We start from the raw sequence: 13823 nt of genomic DNA on the forward strand, positions 1-13823 counted from the left end.
TAATATAATTTTTTCCAGCCCTTCAAAGTGCAGGAAAAACACAGTTTTTATTTGGACCTAACCAACTGCTGATCGGCGGGCGCTAACCCTGGGCGGAGGGATACGTGAGGTGGTTCGGTCCAAATAAAAACTGCATTTTTCCTGCATTTTGAAGGGCTGGAAAAAAATATATTATAGCGAACAATGGAACTGTGTATTTTTTTCAGGTAAAACCTCTTTTAGGCCGTGAAAATAGGCCGTTTCTTTGGGTCTGTTCACAGCACTGTATGTTGTAAATCTCTGGGCAGGGCTATTATGGGCTGGCGTTGCTAACGGGAGGAGTGCAGAGAGTCTTCTACTGCAATTAAAGTACTTAGGGGCTATTTGTAGATCATACAACCCTACTTTAAAAAAAAAATGCTACTATCCCTTTAAATCAAATATTTATATATCATATGTGAATAAGTGCCCAGCCATGCATGTCACTTGTTATTATTGAGCTGAAAGGATCAATATGTTCGACGATACAAACCAGCAAAAAACCCAACAAAATCTTTTCACACACATGTAATAGATGTTATTTTAATAGGTGTTCAAGAAGTAATAATTGCTTCAGCAGAAAGTGTAAAAGGAATAATAGTTGCATCAGCAAACAGTGTTATGACATAGGAGTTGTGGATGGGGCGGGCTTGGGGGCGGGCTTGGGGGCGGGGGCGGGGGAGTAGGGATGGTGGGAGGTCGAGGGATCCCTCACTAAGCAGGGGGTTCCAGTAAGGCTGCATATAACAACTGGGCTGTAACAATCAAAAACATATCTGTCATGATGATTACCAATAAGATAAATTAAGATTAAGCAACAAGTTGTACAAACTATCAGAGGAAAGAGACTCAAAGGATCTGGCAAACCCTCCTCTTGACGAGAAAAAACCAACAAAACAGAACAAAAAAACTGAAAAAAATCGAAGCCATGATCTACATTCCAGTAAAGGGTAGATAATCTTATACACATGTATAAATGGATGCATATTCAGTTGTATATTTCATTGTTTTTTTTATTTTATTTGACTAAACCTATAAAAAGGAACAGTAATAAATAAGTTGAAACTCAAGCATTCAGTTGTTTCTGTCTGATTGCAGGAGCGTCCCTGTTTCATCAACTGTCCTGAACAGACTTTTCACTTTTACTGCAAAGGAAAAAAGGAGTAGTAAGCAAATTGGGGGGGGGGGCGGGGGGGGGAAGCTATTGTCCCACCACCACTCACACATCTTTGCAAGAATCTCTCAGTTATTAATAAAGTCTCACTGATGCTTAACATGATACAGCAAGTCCTTTGGACCCAACATCTCCACATTATTTTCCCATTTTTGCGTTTGCAGCGCAGCATCTATATCCTGTCATGAGAATGGTTGTAACTATGCACCTAAGGAACAGTATACCATCATAGCATACATACAGTACAATCAAGACTGAATTAGAAAAATACAGGTACAAAAATGATTACATTCAAGAAGACAGTACTAGCACAAAAGGGTATTATAGTCATTTAGGTAACTAATATAGGAATTTCAAATTTATAGAAGCATTATCTAGATAGAAAAAGTGAGGGGTGGGGGAAAATGACGGTATTATGGCTGTTTTTGTAGATGTGTGGATCTGTTATTGACTGGATTCTCGCATATATAATGGTTAAAATGCATAATTTTGAATGCAGAGTGGGTAAAAATTACATATTTTTTCTTCAAAGATCATGATTTGTTTTGGTTTGGGTCATAAGGTGCAAATACTGTATACTAAAAGAGGCATCGAGTGGTGCCTTTTTGTTGCACTTCGTTCCGACTCTGGGTTCAAACACCAGGGAAAAAGCCCATTAGATACACAGGATGAATTGTGCTGATATTGTTACCTGAAGATTTACACACTTTAGAAAACGCAGTGCAACTGTTTCGCTAGCTTTCTTGTTTTTTTTTGTGTTTTTGTTTTTGTAATTTTTAGTTTTTTTGTTTTGTTTTGTTGTTTTTTTTCCTTTTTTTTTTGTTTAAACAGGATTTCCATTTGAATATACCTTTTTCCTCTTCTTTGGCAAATGTCAATAAACTCACTGGCTAAAAGCAAATATATCTCTATTTTGGGGGAAGACAATGTCTTTGTCTTTGCAAAGAACTACACTGATGTCCACCAGTGGAAGAACTATACAGTTTACTGTTTTATGTAACTTCTCATATTTCATATCTGAAAAAATATATATTTGCCATTCTTATTAGATTATCATATAGCATATTATGGTTTTCTTAACTTAACTGGGAAACATTTGCAGTTAGTTTTTTTTTTTTAAGGACAAATTTAGAGAGCAATTATATATTTTTTTTGCATGTACTCCATTATTTGCACACAAGGGCCTACATTAGCAAAACATCATTACCACGTAGCAATGCTTTGATTTAGGAAAAATACTCTTTTTCTCAGGATGCATGAGTTCTCCAAGGCCCGTTCATTTCTTCTCAGTTGGTCCTGTCATTAAGCACTTTTAACATCTTAACATGTATCAGAGAAACGATGATGCAGTTGCAGTCGAATCCGCTCCGTCAGAGGTGAGAAGACTAAAGCTCATTGTCTAGAGATGGTGCATTTTTATCTCAGTGCCCATGTGCTTAGCAGATAAGCATAGAAGATGCGTTTATCGTCTATGAGCTTGATCATTTTTTTTGACAACAGTCTTAATCCAGTAAACTTGACCTCAGGAAAAACCATTGAAATTCATTAAGGAGGACCTAGTTAAAGGAGCAATCGGAAATGCACACAGTTCATAACAGAAGATAGAACAATCAAACTGAAAACAGAAGAAAAAAAAAAGCTAGAAAAGTTATAAACGTGACTCAAAATGTATCTAAAATGTGATAAATTAAGTATTGGTCTACACAGAGGAACAGAAAGGCTGCTAGATAAGGAGGTGTGGGGTATTGACGCAGCTCTTCCATGTTTCCTCTACCCACCGGGAAGACGACAAACCTGCAGATAAAACAACTGCACCTGTCCTTTTGTTTTCCTCACTACTGCTGCTCATAAACTGCAAACTTTTAAGTATGGCCGAGACAGAGGCATTGAAATGGAATGATTCTGACCAATCAGCAACACAACAATGCCAAAAAGAAAAAAAAATTAAAAATAATAAAGAACACAAATAAATCTGCATCTATGTACAAACATTTGTAAAAATCAAAAAAAAAAAACATTGATTACATGAGACCTTTGAGTATATATATAGACCATTACTTGGCAATAAAATCTCAAAAGGCCAATAGGAAACAAACAGGGGGAATTATTATTAAATGCCTTGTCTCCATGAGCGCTAAGAGGAACCGTAGCATAGTGCAGCCTGATGTCTAACTCACTGAATCAAACCAGACAAAGGCAGAAAATATTCTCTCTGCTTTGTACTTTTTTCTTCATTTCATGAGACGTGTAAAATAAAACTGTTTCACACACACAAAAAAATAATAATCTATTCTGTTCACATTGACAAACTCTTCATCTCTCATGTCAGACCTTTTAGCCAGGACATTGAAGACACTACGAGACAGGCTACAGAGTAAAGAAGAACACTGTGACTGGTGGAGACAAGGCATTTCATCACCCTTAATAACTAGAGCAACTCAAACTTCAGCTACAAATTAGTGCAGTGTTTACGTAAGAAACAACCAACCAATCAACCAACCAACCAACCACACAAAACAAAACAAAAAAAAAACCGAGTAAGTTGCACACAAGAAGTTGACCTGTCTAATAATTGCTACGCAAAACTGCAATAAGATCAAGTATCGACAAAAAAAAACTGCATTTTCACTATTCAAAAAACATTACACTGACTTCAGGACTGTGATGGCATTGAGCAAGAAGCTGGTTGAGGGCTTTGTGGTGGCAAACAGGGTCTAGGCGGGAGGGGTTAAGGCTATATTTGATTCACTCTCACACAATCTCCTCATCACAAGAAGCAGTTTTCAAGCCAACCTACTGGTTCGGACAAAAAAAGGGGGGAAACTCACTGTGAGCCTACGACTAAGAAAGATAAACAGGACACACACACAGGAACACCCTCGGCTATTAGTCGACTCTAGTTCAGATGCAAAGGGTATGCACAGGTCTAACTCTTTTACACATTCAGTCTAACATGATTACTTGAAGCTACCACATACTGTTTAACAGTAGCTTAATGATCTTAATGTACACCCATCAAGTACTCAGCCATGATTTTCTTTGTAGTTCGGGGTACACACACCACCACACCGAGTGCACCGCAGGGAAAAACACGAAGCAAGAAGTTGGTAACGGATGCCGATCCATCATGATTATTATTTTACCCTGGTTAAAGTCATTTTGGGTTGAAGCTGGAGAGAGAAGAGAGTGGAAGGGATAAGAGCTATTCAGATACAGAGGTATTCTACCGGAGGTGCAGGGAACTCTTCAGTAGGCGTGTGTGTGAGGTAAAAAGGTGACAGAAAGCTGTGTTTCGTCTAGAAAACGAATGCATTGTTGTTGGGTTTTTTACCTATACCTAAAATGCCGTTATTTAAACTGCAAGACTCGACCGGCTTAAAAACAACGGCCTCTAAATTGACAAAACAGTGTACGATTAAACCCATGACAACCATTTCTACAGGGAAGAGGTGGGCGGGGAGGGGGGGGGGACCCATGCACTAGGGGACAGCTTGGTGGTTCTTCCACAGGCCCTAACAGAGCATCTAAGGGGGGAAGAAGGAGGGAGGAGGAGGAGGAGGAGGTGTCGGGGGTCGGGAAAGGGCGAGGACTTCGGAAAGGCATCCTGCCTCAAACCAAAGAAAAGGCTTCAGGAAAAACACTGAGATAGCGAGGAGGAGCAGGGAGGAGGAGGAGGAAGAGGAGAGAGGCGCTCTCTGTTCCTCCGCCGTCAACCCGAGCTCAAGCAAATTCACCACAAGGAGGGAGGGAAGGTGGAGTCTGGTCCAAAGCTTCCTATTCAAGTCTCCCGTGTCAGCGTGTGGGCGTCGCCACCCAGGAGAGTAAAAAGCTCCACTGCCAATGTGTCCAATGTTGTGGCTTTTTTCATAGCAGCAGCAGCAGCAGCAGCAGCAGCAGCAGCAGAAGAGTCTCACTGGTCGGCGCACGAGATGAGGACTGGAGTCTGGACCAGATCTTTCTTCTGACTCTCAGCCAAACCCCTCTGGCCTCTGAAACAGGACGGTAAATCAATCAATCAATCAATCAATACGTTTATTTGTCCCCAAAGGGCCGATTCATTTGCAAAAGCAGGAGCACACAAGACAAATATACAAAACACATGGCATAATAAAATTACAATAGTCACAACTACGTACAATTGACCTATGGCTAAGCCACGCCCCCAAACACGATGAGCCAATCACAGTGTGCATAGCTAGCCCATAAACTCGGACATTGTCTGCTTCCACGTCCATTGAAACACATTGCAGTTAGTCAGTTTTCATTCGTTTTTATATGTTTTTTCTTGACATTTTAAGTTTAAAATGGTCAAACGGTGTTCATGGGGTACATGCAACTCCAACACTAGGTATCCCGAGAGGCTGGGCGACGGGGGGGATTTTTTTTACCTTTTCCTAAGCCACATCTCAACCGAGAGAAGTGTCTGCTCTGGATAAAGTTATGCAGTAGACCACAACACCAACTAAACATGGATAAACTTAACAAGGATGTCTACATCTGTTCTAAGTTGAGTCAACAACGTATTTGAGGCAACATATTGTCAGAGATGTTTAGATGTTAGCCAGTATCACAACTAAGCATAAAGTCCGCTAGCTTAATGCTAACGTATAATGTGAAACTCCATAGACAGGCTAACAGAAACGACAGCCATAGCAGTAAAGCGAAGTTAAGTTTTGGTGACTTCCAGATGATATTTAATCTTTCTGTCTCCAAAAATCATCAATTGCCTCCTATGAAATGTCTCCTACTGTGACAGCTGCCATAGCAACTGTCACCAAACGTTGACTGTTTGTCCGAGTGAGTGGAGGGGGCGGGGCTTAGCCAGAGGTCAATTATAGATAGCAATACAGACCCAAGATCAACTTAGGAGGGAAGGCTGTTTCACCCCGACTACCTTTTCTGGGCTGGGTCACTATCTTTTTTCAAATTTAGCTGTTGTCGTTTTGAAATTAAAACACAGTAAGACTTTCGCTTATTGGATTTCCGGGCCTCCTGTCTGATCTATCAAAAGCTGAGATGCTGAGGAATGCAGGGTTCTTCTCGGTAAAAAATTTTTAAATTATTTGTGATATTTGAGTAAATAGATGTGCATAATTTTTTTAAAAAAGCATGCAATTTATCATTTGTTTTTATTATTATGAATGTGTATGCCATTATGTAACCAAATCATTTCCTGGAGATTGTAGCTATAGGTATAATAGCGCATAGAAATAATTAACCCACATAACTTCAGATGAGACCAAACCCAGAGAAGTATTATATATTTCCATACAATAGTTTCCAGCTAGCAATTTCCTGGCAACAACTACAAATTGGCCTATGAAAGTATCAATGAGACAATCTGTATGTGTGTCAGACAGCTCCCTCTAGGGTTTGCTGGCAGTGGTATCAGTGTCATTAATTGGTATGAAATGAATACTTGTCCTAAATTAACAAATCTTTTTTTTTTAATATCAAAATGCTCATTTATTAGCAAAAATAATCACATATTCTTTCATCTCTAATCTCTATTCTCTCTAATATATACAGCCTGAGCTTTCCATGTTGTGTTGAGTATTTATCTCCCTCTACTGACACATTGTGGCTCTGCACTGTGACTGGACTGGACAGGAAGTGGCCTCTCTTTATCCCTACAGCTGCACTGATCAGCTAATGGCCCAGTTTATATTATAGAGTGACAGTCATCAATGGCTATTTTTATTTTATTTTAATCTATAATGATTATTATTCTATATTGTAATAAGTCTTGTATGACAAATATTGAAACAGGACACTGCTCTGGTCCTCGGAGGCAAAGTATGATGCTGCGAAGTCAAGATTAGGTCATAACAGTTCAAAAACATTTAAAAGCTATAAGGTGCTGTTATTTATATACAATATAATAAAATATTTATACAGCCTATAGCACCTTGTATTGGTTAATTGTGCCAGAAAAAACAAAAAAAAAACAGACATTGCAAACTACTCAACAGCAAAGACTATCATGTGCTAAATCCGGTGTATTTACTGTGGCTACTCTAGTACTCACTGTTCATTAATATGCATTGTCCCGACTAAATAATCAAATAAAGTAAAGTAAAATCCAACAGTATTAGTGTAAAAGTAGGCTAGTGTGTACCTGTGAACGTTTTCCATGGCTGCTACCTCAGCGAGCGCTGCCAAGCTGAAGAAAGCAGGTAGCTCTTGCGGTACGGTACTCCTCTCCTCCTCCTCCGCCTCCTCCTCTGCTCTGGGATTACTGTAGCACCCTTTTTCATTGCATAAATTCTGTTGGTGTAATGGCTTCTTATCCTGTTCCTGGTTCAGGTCCCTAGTTTTATCCTCTGAAACGGAAACACAGGGAAATGTCAATGGAACTTGGTAGCAACTTTTTGTAAATGGAGAAGAATGAAGCTGTGCATTGATTTTCTAGGATAATGAGATGATATTTGGTACTTGAATTAGACCGGTTGGTTGCATTTAGTTGGTTTTTTGCTTTTTCTCATCTATTATTTTGTGTTTTTTTCATTGTTCCTCCGTGCTGGCAACAGTTGCTATGTTTGCAGGTTGTCTGTCATCAGCATCCCAGGAACTTAAAGGACAATTCCGGCCAAATTCAACTCGGGGCTGTATTTTCCTAACATTTTAGGTCTAAAAGAAGGAATCTGAAGATTTTCGCCGCAATTTTTTTCCACAGACAGCGTCAGATGGCGACTCAAACATGCACCGAGAAGTTTATTTACTTCAAGCAAGTCGACATGTTTGTAAAACTAGATCTAATTCAAAGTCTCGCGTGAGACCCAAGTTGACGCTCGGTGTGTTCAGGTGCAGTCGGAAGCTCCCGTTTGTGTCATAAACACAGGAATATCTAGGGCTGACCCGATTATCATATTTTGGTAATCGAAGCTTCGCAGACATAAAATCGATTTTAATCGAAGCTTCGATGGCCGGCGGGGTGCGCGATGGGGGGCGGCAGCGGCGACCGTAACGTCTGACGGAAATAAGCGGAAATAATGAAAGTAATGGCAAACAAACACTGCATATCTCCAAAATCAGGCAGGTTTCCAGGATGCCAAGTAGCCTATTCATTGTAATGTAACAAGTGCCGATGAGAACCGGTGTCAAAAAGGAAAAAAGGAAGAAAAAAAGCCCTAGGAATGTCAACTCTTGACTTGCTTGAAGTAAATAAACTTCTCGGTGCATATTTGAGTCACCATCTGACGCTGTCTGTGGCTTTGAGGGATGGAAACAGCCTAAGCAGCAGAACTTCAATCCGCTCCCATTCATCGCTGCCGTGGCGACGCGGGGACAGACACAACTACTGCAAAACAGGAGCGATTAAACTGAAAATCTTCAAATTCCTTCTTTTAGACCTAAAATGTTAGGAAAATACAGCCCCGAGTTGAATTTGCCCGGAATTGTCCCCCCCTCTATTCAATACGAAAGGAAGCCCCCACATGTTTGAGTTTTACACTGTCGACTTGTATCATCAGAACAGACATGTCCTGTGATTTTCAGCCTCCTTTCATATTTAATAGAGGGGGAGGGGGCAGCTAAAATCAGTCACTGTTTCAATCAAGTTTCATTGTCTGACAACAAAAATAGAAAAACATGTACCGTAAAACACCAAATAAGGGCCCGGGCGTTTATTTGCTTAAATCGCTCAAATCAACAGGCGTTTATTAGGGACCTGCGTTTATTAATAGTGTTCAACCTGGACCTCCTTCTGGGGAAAGAGGCTTCACTCTGTGGCGGCAGGCGGCGGTGGAACGATACGTGCGTTTCTCAAGGCATTACTGTAAATACGGCCAGGGCAGACTCGTTCTCGGTCTCGCTGACCTCCGCCGTCCTGGCCCGCACAGGTACCAGGAGACTGAGACCCCCCGTCATGTCGGTCCTCCGCCCTTCTTGATCCGCCGCAAGTTGCAAAAACCCTGCGGACGCCCAGTCTCTCCACTCCTCTCCCACACTTCAGCACCTGTTGGCTCGCTCCTCTGTTCTTTGTTGTTGATTGAATGAATGAAGTAGGCCTATAACTAGTAATAATGCAACGTAGCCTATAGCCTAACTAAATACGCATATGAGTAATCAGAGAACAGAAGGCTGTTTACGCTACTTTTAAAAGGAGTCATTTAAAACGAGGAGCGAGCCGAGCCGACACTGTGCAGCCCAGGACAGGTGCTGAAGTGCGGATGAGAGGAGTGGACAGACCGGGCAGGAGCAACCAGCCCAGAGGCGTCCTGTCAGTCCTCGGCCGTCTTTAACGTCACGAGACACCCGCTATATTTGCATAGAATATTTTTTGGCAACTAGAAAAACAATGTTTGACCCGGCGTTTATTTGGGATGGGCGTTTAATATAAAAAATATTTTGCTACACCCGGCGGTTAATTGGGACCGGCGGCAATTTGGGACTCGGCCATTATTTGAAGTTTTACGGTATCTGAGATTAGCTTCAGTGTGAACTCAGCTCCATTGTGAGCGCAGAGAAGAGAGAAGCAAACAGAGTCGTCGTCACTCACCCTCCACTGGAGACACGCTGCCATCCGCTGTGCGCACCAAGTGTGTGATCTTGGTCTTCCTCGCCTTCCTCTTCTGGCTACCAACTAGCATCTCCATACTAGCGGTGCCCTGAGCATCTGGGCACATTATGGCAATGGGGGCACATGACTTGGCTTTTGAAGCTGAATCCAGTGAGGTGGAATCACCCTGTAGCGCTGCTGAGGAGAAAAGATATCAGCGATTTAACCTTGGAACGGATGAAGTGTTGAAAGTCAATATAAACAGTGCTATAGTTACAGTTTTTTTTAACTTAACTTTAAGGATGAAGGTTATTGAGTTAATTCATTTAACTGTAATTAACCAGATGAAAGTTATTGCTTGAACATAAAGGCCTCTGCCTCTTATTATTATGAAAGATCTACTATTATTAATAATAATCACAATAAATGTATAAATATACTTAAATAACTATAAATAATGCAAATTGAAACAGATCAGATAAATAAATTACAGATTTATTTTTAACGCTCAGCCTTTTTGTGATGTGAAGGTAAATTCTCTAATTCAAGTCGATTTGAAAATATTTTGCTGGTCTCGATTGCGTACGTAACGAGCAACTTTAAAGGGATAGTTCAACATTTTGGCAAATTGGCCCATTGCCATAATCCCTATAGTCATAGCAGTAGGTTCGTTACCTTTAATTGTCGGTGTCGGCTATATTTAGAACGGCGGAGCAGAGCCGCGAGCTGCTCAGAGCTACGCTACGGAGGCTCATGGGATTTCTTAGGGTTTCCCTCATTAAAACTCATCAAATACACAATCCAACAACTCCACAATGCTTTTGTGGCCAAGATGTGACCTGCACATTCACCACGCTATGAGATAATAACACAACGTTACCACACAGAGTTGTTTTAGAGGGAAATACAGAGACTGCTGGATGAAAAACTGTCCCTGAAGGCAACGTGCATCAGCGGTTTTGCATGTATTTCCCTCTATAACAACTCTGTCTGGTAACGTTGTGTTATTATCTCATAGCGTGGTGAATGTGCAGGTCACAACTTGTCCACCTGAGCGTTGTGGAGTTGTGGGATTGTTGGATTGTGTATTTGATGAGTTCCTCCGTAGCGTAGCTCTGAGCAGCTAACGGCTCTGCTCCGCCGTTCTAAAAATAGCTTGTACCGACAATTAAAGGTAACAAACCTACTGCTATGACTATAGGGATTATTTGCCAAAATGTTGATCTATCCCTTTAAATGAATCTGTCAAATAAAAAAACGTTCACATCACTGCTATAAAAGCACAAACATCAACAGTCTAGTTCACCTTTGTCCACTGCACCTGGCTTCTCCTTTTTGTGTTTGTGCTTCCTAACAATCTTGTGGAATGAAGTCTTTTTCTGAGATGGAGATGACCCTGATATAGCAAAAAACAAAGAAAGAAAAAAAAGAGCATGGAAAATGCTGTGTCATGGAGCCCAAATGTTTCTGTTGTTGTAACAAAGAGAGAGACAGAGAGAGATAGAGGGATAGAGGGAGAGAAGTGGTGCTGCTGAACGCCACAGGTGTAGAAAACATGACTCTATGATGATGAGAGGAGAGTAAAAGAGCAGTATGTGGGGAGAACAAAAATAAATCCTTTGCACTCACCTTTGCCGACTTTAGAGGCGTCTTCTTGGACCGGGGAGCTTTCGGTCTTCTTCTTTTGCTTTGCAACAGTAGTCCCCTTCTTATCAAATGTCATTGGACTATACTGTGGCAGGCTGTTAAATTTCTTTTCAAACTCCTCCTCCAGTTTCCCTAGGCTGACAGGGGAAGTTCAGAGTTTGTTTAATTGAATATATACAATAGTATAGTCAATAATAGTCTTACCTTACCTTCAGAAAACAGCAAACAGTTCTGCAAGTTACACATTTACAGAAAAAGACCAGAAAAGCCTAAAACAGCAGCAAGACTGATATTACAGGGACACTGCAACAGAGCATTTGCCCTATTATTGTACTGAGCAACATTTTAATGAATTTCTTCAATATCTTAACATTGTTAATCTTTATTTGTTTCTATAAATAAATAATCTTTATCTTTATTGATGTGTTTATTGGGGCTTGCCTGCTTTAAATGATTGTGAATGATTGTGAATGTAGGAATGAATGAATGATTGTGTAGGCCGTGGATTATTGATTGATTGATTGATCTATTTATTTGATGCTTCTTATGGTATATGCTTATTTACTTGTCATTGTTTTATATAATGTTACTGTCATTATTGGTTTTTATTTTTTAAGGGTTGAGAGTGAGCCAGGGCAGACTACATTTCAATGCATTGACTGCACACCGTACTTTTTAATGTATATGACAAATAAACTAAACTAAACTAAACTTTTACTTCCAGGTTTAAATCCAGGTTAAAAACATTTCTCTTTTCACGTGCTTATAGCTGAGAACTTAAAACTTTATCTATTTTACTTTTATTTGCTCTTGCTTTTAACTCTGTTTTTAGTGTTTTGTTTGTTTTTATTCTGTCTTATGCTTCTTTTTTTAATGTTTTGTCTTTATGTAAAGCACATTGAGTTGCCTTGGTATGAAATGCGCTATATAAATAAAGATGCCTTGCCTTGCCTAAACTAAACTAAAACTAAATCTTTATAATATGTTGGGTTTGGGGGATTGTTCTTCTTTTGTTTTTTTTATTGTTTTGTGTTAGATTTGCTGATAATTTGGTGATTAAAATCTAAAATGCAAAGTGTCTCTGTGGGTTTTAACGTAGAAATTGACGTAGGAGTAGCAGTAGTAGCTACACTAGAAACTCTGAAGCTTATTGGAGGTCTAATTAAGTCACTGTTCATATAATATAATGGTGAAATTACGGTAAAGTGGGTGTTGTGCTCGGTTGGGATTGCTTTGATAAGAGTTAACCCTGTGAGTGAGGCAGCTGGATTTTCCTCCGGGCTCTGAGCTAAAACATAACCACAGCGGCTCAGAGCAGTCATCATCATCATCATCATCATCATCCTGTGAGAGAAAAACTATGTGACGGCAGCAAGAGGCACCTGGCTCCTAAAGAGATTAGTGTAAATGCTGCTGTAGTGTCAGTCAGTTATCTCAGAGCTGGAGAATACTTCGACACCAGAGGCTTTTCTCCAGAGACAAGATGTTCTCTCTCTTCTCCAAACCGGCTTTGGCAGAATTTTAATTTTACAAACTGGCTTGACTGGCAGTGAAAAAAAAAATGGGAGGGAGAGCCTGTCCTTTTCCAAATCAGCCATCTGGTGCATCCGGCTAAATAATAAAGAGTGAAGTGGATTTGCACTATAACAATATATTTTATCATTATTTATAAAACGGAAAGGTGAAATCCGGCGATCTGATTGGTTGTTAACCGTGGTATAATGAGCATATACCACGGCTACTATTCTAAAGCCTTATCACAGCGTAGGCTATCACTCCGCCTCAGGCACGTAGTATGACTGGTATGAATGGAAGTTGTTGTCATGTATCCATGGCAACGGACTGTCGCAGTACGTAGCAAAAGACAGTCTGTGTTTTTACGATGTTAACAAATGGACTAAAGTAGTTGAATTCACATGTATAAGGTGAACTTTCACCTCCAGAGGGTTAACAATGGTAGAGGGGACTGAGCAGTGACAGAGGAAAAGACCAGATGCAGAGCTAACTGGAACTAACATCTGGACAGGTGGGACTAGTTTTTTCCACAGTGAGGCTATTTTATTGGATAATATGTATTTCTGGTTGAATAAAACTACATGAAATTGATTGCGTATTCCTCTTTCATATTGTCATTATTGGTAACCATTTTATAAAAGCAATATATCACTCCAGTCCGTCGGGCCAAACAACGCCCCTTAGCCGTGGTATAATATATACCACGGCCTGTCGCGATATATTGCTTATTTATATTTTAGTTTTTCCACAGACAGAGTCTACAGGTGTTATACTCTCTGCACAACATGGAGGAGGAGACATGGCTGACTCACCCTTGAGAAGATTCATCTTTGGACTTGGACTTTTTCAGCTTCTTGGGGTTATTAGGTCCCAGCTGAGGAACGGTCCAGCTGTCGTCACACCAGTTTGCATCGGGATCAGAAGAACGGAAAGCTCCTCGTTTACCTGTGGACAAACAAAAAGGGGATT

The 13823-nt window shown here is 40.3% G+C and overlaps 1 protein-coding gene across 10 annotated transcripts in view; it reads right to left on the minus strand.

The window, feature by feature from the left end:
* Nucleotides 1-539: 539 nt before the first annotated feature.
* The window catches only part of bbx (BBX high mobility group box domain containing), a 47185-nt gene continuing 33901 nt past the window's right edge, over nt 540-13823 (minus strand). For 6 of the 10 annotated variants that reach the window (XM_085797037.1, XM_085797041.1, XM_085797038.1 and 3 more), the window contains exons 11-16: nt 13667-13799; nt 11322-11476; nt 10999-11088; nt 9693-9890; nt 7311-7515; nt 540-5181 (exon numbers count right to left, since the gene is read on the minus strand). In XM_085797037.1, the coding sequence (XP_085653163.1) occupies nt 5103-5181; nt 7311-7515; nt 9693-9890; nt 10999-11088; nt 11322-11476; nt 13667-13799 (860 nt within the window). In that variant the 3' untranslated portion in view covers nt 540-5102. The remainder of the gene's footprint in view (nt 5182-7310; nt 7516-9692; nt 9891-10998; nt 11089-11321; nt 11477-13666; nt 13800-13823) is intronic. The other 4 variants (XM_085797044.1, XM_085797043.1, XM_085797039.1 and 1 more) reach the window with 2 other exon arrangements.

The sequence above is a fragment of the Trachurus japonicus genome, chromosome 14 (assembly GCF_045865225.1).
Source record: "Trachurus japonicus isolate A0001 chromosome 14, Traja_1.0".
Lineage (NCBI taxonomy): Eukaryota > Metazoa > Chordata > Actinopteri > Carangiformes > Carangidae > Trachurus > Trachurus japonicus.